Source organism: Protobothrops mucrosquamatus, unplaced genomic scaffold, assembly GCF_001527695.2.
Source record: "Protobothrops mucrosquamatus isolate PMUCROS unplaced genomic scaffold, P.Mucros_1.0 scaffold921, whole genome shotgun sequence".
NCBI classification, from domain to species: Eukaryota; Metazoa; Chordata; class Lepidosauria; order Squamata; family Viperidae; genus Protobothrops; species Protobothrops mucrosquamatus.
The window spans coordinates 192,593-199,282 of record NW_015387172.1 but is presented as its reverse complement, the minus strand read 5'-3'; the positions used below and the strand labels follow the sequence as shown (position 1 = coordinate 199,282).

The following is a 6,690-nucleotide window of genomic DNA, read 5'->3' as shown; positions in this document are numbered from 1 at the left end:
CGGTTTCCCCTACTGATAGGAAATGATAGGGGTTTCAGTGTACAGGTAGTCCTCAACTTACAACAGTTCGTTTAGTGACTGTTCAAAGTTATAACGGTACTGAAAAAAGTTACTTATGACCGTTTTTCACACTTAACGACCATTCCAGCATCCTCATGGTTACGTGATCAAAATTTGGATGCTTGGCAACTGGTTCATATTTATGATGGTTGCAGTGTCCCGGGGTTATGCAATCACCTTTTGCGACCTTCTGACAAGCAACATCATTGAGGAAGCCAGACTCACTTAACAAGTATGCTACTAAACAAATGCAATGATTCACTTAACAACTGTGGCAAGAAAGGTCGGAAAATGGGGCAAAACTCAATAGCAACAGAAATTTTGTACTCAATTGTGGTCATAAGGCGAGGACTACCTGTATTGTACTTGATAAAGTCAGGTTGAGGAAGGCTGCTTTACTGTATAATGTTCCTTTTGCATTCTCCATGTGAAAGATACGTATTAGGCCAATAGCTTCATTGCTTATTACTGAATTTCTTCTTGTTTTGTTGTTTATCTAATACTTAGGGTTTACTTTACAAGAATAAAAGCATCTTATATAAAATGTAATGTTTTTCAAGTTAATCAGTAAAATAATTTAAAATCTTTTTAAAGATATGAAGCATATTAGGAAAGGCCTCTCTTGCTGATCTTAACATGGTTCACAGTAGGAAAGGGGGTTCCATAGCTAAAGCCTCAAGCCATTTGACTTTAAAGATCAAGAGTATTGTCTTAAATTGGGCCCTATACAAAATTGATAGCCAGTGAAGATCTAATGTAAATTACTAAGTCCAGCTATCTCAAGAAGAGTTGTACAGTTCTTGGCATGCTCTTCACATACTACTACAAGTAGTCCTTGACTAACAATCTCAATTGATCCCAAAGTTTCTGTTGCTAAGTGAGACATTTGTTAAGTGAATTTTGCCCCATTTTATTACCTTTCTTGCCACAGTTGTTAAGTGAATCACTGCAGTTGTTAACTTAGTAACAAGATTGTTAAGTGAATCTGGCTTTCCCATTGACTTTGCTTGTTAGAAGATCGCAAAAGGTGACCCCAGGATACTGCAACCATCATAAATATGAATCAGTTGCCAAGCATTTGAATTTTGATCACGTAACCATGGGGATGCTGCAGCGGTCATAAGTGTGAACAATGGTCATGTTTTTTCAATGCCATTGTACCTTCGAACTGTCATTAAATGAACTGTTGTAAGTTGAGGACTACCGTACTACCCTGCTTTAAGAGAGGGACCTTGAGAAGGGGAATAGTGGAAGCTTATCTCAAGGTTAGATTAGGAAAGATTTAAGCAATTGCAGCTTCATATCTAAATGGTAGCTTATGAGCTGTCTGTAAATCCATTCATCTTATTCTTTCAGTTCCTGTTGTATATGAAAGAATGCAAGAGGCAAAATGGAGTGAGCAATTGAGACAGATTATGCAGGTTTAGGAACTCATCCATAGTTTCATATAGTTAGCAATATCTGGGTTCCTACAGCAATATCTTGAACATAACATTTAACTGTTACAGTTCTCAGTGTCACCAGCAACTGCAATTGTTTCTTAGTAATCCATAATTTCTATAATCACTGCCCTCGTTTAATCAGATTTGCTTCAATTCCTTGCTTCTGGATCTTCATTGTGGATTCCTTTGATATAATGAACTGATTTTCTTGCCTACCTGGCTTTACTTTTGTTTGACTATCCTTGACTTGTAAGGAATGTATTGCTGCTTCCATCATAAATGGGACAGAAGAGCATGTTCATGATACCATCTTTTTGAAGTTTATTTAGCAAGTTCAGAGTGTTTTGCATTATTTAAATATTTGCTGCATATTTAAAGGCAGTTTATAGTAAATCCAGCAATTGGAACAATTTAGAACACTTAATATATACATTACTTTTTTACAAACGATACATAGTAAAATAGCTAAGCTATAACGAAAAGGTAGAGGGAAAAACAGCATAGCGGCATTGAGAAAATAAAGATAGTGAAGATGGCACTAGGCATATGTCACTTGAGAGGGTATTCTAAATTGGAGAGTAGCCAATAGGAAAAAAAATGCTCTGTGTAGCTATCTACCATGTGGTTGTAAGTCATCTTATATTATTGGGAGGGAAATGTAGGGAAAGATGTTGTACTTCAGATGCTGTAGTTCCAAATTATGACAAATTACTTTAAGATTAGCACCTCAAATTCAAATCAGAAACAAAATGTATTAACTATCTTCAAAGGCAGCCCCATTTATGGTGCATTACAGTAATCTAAACAAGATACTGTAACAAGGCTGTCTCTTTCTAGTACGATCATACTGGCATACCAGTCTAAGTTGGTAAAATGTGCTTCACACACAGATTATTTATATCTTTGGTGTCAAAGATAGATCCATAAGTATCCCCAAAATGTGAAACTGATCCTTTGCAACAGTGTAACTCCATCCAGAACATAATTAATTCCTCTACTGTGAGCTGATTAACTATTTACTAACTAGTAATTTACTACTAAAATTAACTATTTACTGTTGTCCAGCCTTAGCAGAGTTTTTTTCATTGACCATAGTCAATTGGCCCTTTTGCAGTTTTTTTCAGCATATCCAGCTGGTTGCAATTAGTATATGATAACATTTTTTCTAAATGATCTTACTAGCAGGGTCATGAAGTTATTAAATAGCATGGGGAATAAAGTGGAATCTTTTACAATTGCATATTGTAAATACAGAGTCAAGGAGAAATATCTTAATTGATGACAGAACCTAGCAGAATATGATGTTTTATGCATTAAGTTCATTGTGTAAAATGGATGTGCTGCTATCCCTCTTCTTAGGTTTGTTTATATGACACTGTCAGAAAAGACTTTATGTGGATCTTGAAAGATAATGATGCTTTGCGCATAGAGGTTAAGGAACTGAGAGCTCAAGTAGTGTCAGTCCTTCCAGGTGAAAGTCATAGTACAAAAAGAGCACAGGGTCCTGGAACTGAACAAATAGTCACATAGATGCTGCTGCTAAGACCATGAACTGAGCCATGTACATGAGCAACTCCTTGCAATAGGACAATTATATCTCATTAGGACTAGGTATCTTAATCTCATCAGAAGGGTGTTAAGAGCAAAAGGCAAAGCGTGGCAAAAACCTAGAACCAAATATACTATCAACAATTGGGACATAGTGCAGGGGTCAAAGGCAGAAACATATGGGCAGAGGGTTGATACAGGCATGAAACTACACAGAATTGGAACATAAAAATACTGTTATGAGAATTTGGGTTGGACTAAAATGAGAAAGAAAAGTGATGTTGTCAGAGTTTATTATAGTTGGCCTAGATAAGTAGAAGATATGAATGAAGCATTTCTATTAGATAACTGAACATTCAAAAAGTTGCCTGAAAATATTACAGGTAGTCCTTAGGTTACAATGGCAATTGGGATCGGGAATTCTGTTGTTAACCATCATTTGACCATATTGCTTAGCAACAGCAATTCTGGCAGTCTTGGTTGCCATTGTTAAACAAGGATCACATGGGTCATTAATCATGAGATCATGATTTCCAACTTCCCCATTGACTTTGCTTATGCAAAGCTGCAGGGAACATTGGAAATTGTGATCATGTGGCTGTGGCTTGTTGCAACAGCCAGAACTCTTAAGGACCCCTTGTAAATCCTTCTCATTCAGCACTGTTATAACTTTGAATGGTTGCTGAATGTATGGTCATAATCCAAGGACTAGCCGTAGATTTCAGTTTCTTCCACATCTGGAAATCTAGCTCTGCCAAGAGGCAAATCCAATACATTCCTTTTATTTAATCAGTTTTCATTTTAAATTCAATGAAACTAATACACCATTTTTTAAAAAATTAACTATTTATGTCCCACTACTAGATGTTCCAATTCTTTAGTTCATAAGCTGTAACTTTGAAAATATCCTTTAATATTTTATACAGATAAGATGTGCATTTAGTTTTGGACATTAGATGAAAATATCTCAGATTTTTTGGAAGCAACCAAACTATCAGCTATATATTGAACTGTTAAAATAATCTTGATTTGAGTATCTGGCAACTATTGTGAAATAGGGAAGTAAAATTATATTTGAAATCAAGAAAAATCCTTTAAAATAATCACAGCAAAGTAATTGATGTACAGTATGTGATTCCTGATGCCATCCCCAATTCTAGCAGATTATTTCTCTCTCTCTCTCTCTCACACACACACACACACACACGGACGCACACAGCCTCTAAATGGAGATCTTCCATAAAGTTAAATTTTCATGGACCTCAGCATCAAAGTTCAATCTACAGGGCCCAAGCATAGTTGCTTAGGGTCCCAGAAATGAAATTTTCTATGTGATGACAAAACAATTGCCCTGATGGAAATAGGTAAAACTTTCCATCAGGGCCCAGAAGCATTGATAATGCTAAATTTTCATTCCACATAAATATAATCAGTGAAGTACTATACATTTTTGCGGATAAGCCCATCCACAAATAAGCAAATCCTCAATTTTTTAATCAAAATATTTGAAAAAAATGTGCTGCCCACAGATAAGCTGTCATGCATTTTTCATGGTATTTGGTTAAAAAGATGAGGTTCTGCTTATTTGTGGATGGATGTAGAAGCATATTTGTACAGGAAATACAGGTACAAATATTTTCATGGATAAGCTTAACCTGATTTTTGAGTGCATTTTGGCACCTAAAATTCTTAGCTGATCCATGACTATATATAGTATAAATTAATAGTATTTATGGAAGTTTGATTTTCCATTCTGTTTTTAGAAGAGCTGATTGGAAGGTACTCAGATGGAAAATAGGTCATATCCAGTGAATTGCGATGCTGAAGGAGAAAGGTTTTTACCTATTTCTATTAAAGTCCTGGTAATTGTTTGGTCAACACATAGTACAAGTGAAAGAATGTTTCATTTCTGGGACCGTGAACAGTTAGGCCCTGCAAAATGAGATCCAGAAGGTGGAGTCAAACATTTTGTACTATGAATGAATGGGGAGTCATCGAAGATTACTATTGATACACAGAGAACTTTCTAAAATACTGCAAAAATAGTTTTAACTATTTTTTATGTGTCTTTCTCAGAAGAGAAGGCTCTAGCTGTCAATTCTTTTTTCTAATATAGAAGGAGGAAACTTTAGTTCATGATAGAAAGAGAGTAAAAGAAAAGTTATCTAATTTAAATGTATTTATTTTTATTTTATTGGATTCAGCTACCACTTCATTGAAAACAACTCTGGTGGCTCACAATATCAAAGAAAATTTTAAAAATACAGTATAAACAAGGTAGCATCTGTCCAACTAATGCACTGCATATACAGAAACTCAACTAATGGGTGCCAGCATCCACTCCACCCCAAAGCCTAGGAGAATAGCAAGGTTTTCAAGGCTTTCCAAAACACCATCTCAGGGGAGAGCCTTACAGATCTCTGAAAGTATCTCATTCCAGAGGACAGGGTAAGTAACTGAGAAGGCATGCTTCCTGAGTTCCAATATGTGGCATTGTTTAATTAGGGGGATCCAGAGTACAGCAAATCTTCTCCTAGAGGTGTGTGTGTGTGTATGTGGCTACTTTGTCTGAAAATACAACTTTTTTTAAGAACAAGAAAGTTTTTCTTTTAAATTAATGACTTTGGTGGATGAAAGCAGAAAACAAATTCCTCTTATGTCCCTCAGCAGTTCTCCATCCACAGCATTATTTGTGGGTAACTAGATCTTCCCACCATGACCCTTTTTAGTGCAAAAAAGGCCCAACTCTCTTTGTGATGTTTGGAAATTAAGTTGAAGAACAGCTAAACAGTGACTGATTTTTAAAGAAATACTACTACAGGGAAAGAATTATTTAACTAAATGAATAAGCTGGAAAAATAGAGGACAGTATTTTGAAATGTTTTTTTGTATTCCTGTTTACTAAGTATTTTCAATGTACATCACATGTAGCTAGGTGGCAGCATTCACCTACATTTCCTTGATTCAAAAACTAAGCAGGAAAATCACCAGTAAAATTCTCAGGTTTGTTGTATAGATTATAATTTTTTAAAAAAAAAACACTGGAAGGACAGTATATATGTTCTTATCTTTATATACATATAAAAATAATCTAAAAGATATTTTTTCTAATTTTCAGTTAATAATTTAAAGAGGGTATCTAAGGAATTCATGATTTCGTGTACTTTAAAATAGGGGACACCTTGTGTTTTCAGATTAAGTTACTTTTATAAATTTTTTGTGTAATCTTTAAAAATTATCAACAACTTGGAATAGTTAAATAGTTACAGGTGCTATACAAAAGATAATCCTATTAATTACTCAGAAATTACTTTGAAGCAATGAATTATAAGGAAATACAGGTAATCCTCAACTTTTGACTATAATGGAGCCTGCCCATTGTGGTCATTTCACTTAATGACCCCAAATCCCACTCTCCCTGTTGCTGTTGTTAAGCAACTGTGCGTTTTTTAAGTACAGCACATGGTGTCTCGGGGGGGGGGGATCTCAGAGCTCATCTTCGGGAAGGAGAACCAGCCACTCTGTTCCTTGGCCTCTCTGTACATTATTTTGTTGTTGTTGTTAGTTGCAAAGTCGTGTCCGACCCATCGTGACCCCACGGACAACATTCCTCCAGGCCTTCCTGTCCTCTACCATCTTT

The 6,690-nt window shown here is 35.6% G+C and overlaps 1 protein-coding gene across 1 annotated transcript in view; it reads left to right on the top strand.

Moving 5' to 3' along the window:
• Positions 1 to 2,861: 2,861 nt before the first annotated feature.
• Positions 2,862 to 6,690, top strand: part of TMPO (thymopoietin) — a gene marked incomplete at its 5' end in the record, with an annotated part of 29,189 nt that continues 25,360 nt past the window's right edge. Inside the window, one exon of the mRNA XM_015819444.1 lies at positions 2,862 to 2,954. Within this exon, the coding sequence (XP_015674930.1) occupies positions 2,862 to 2,954 (93 nt within the window). The remainder of the gene's footprint in view (positions 2,955 to 6,690) is intronic.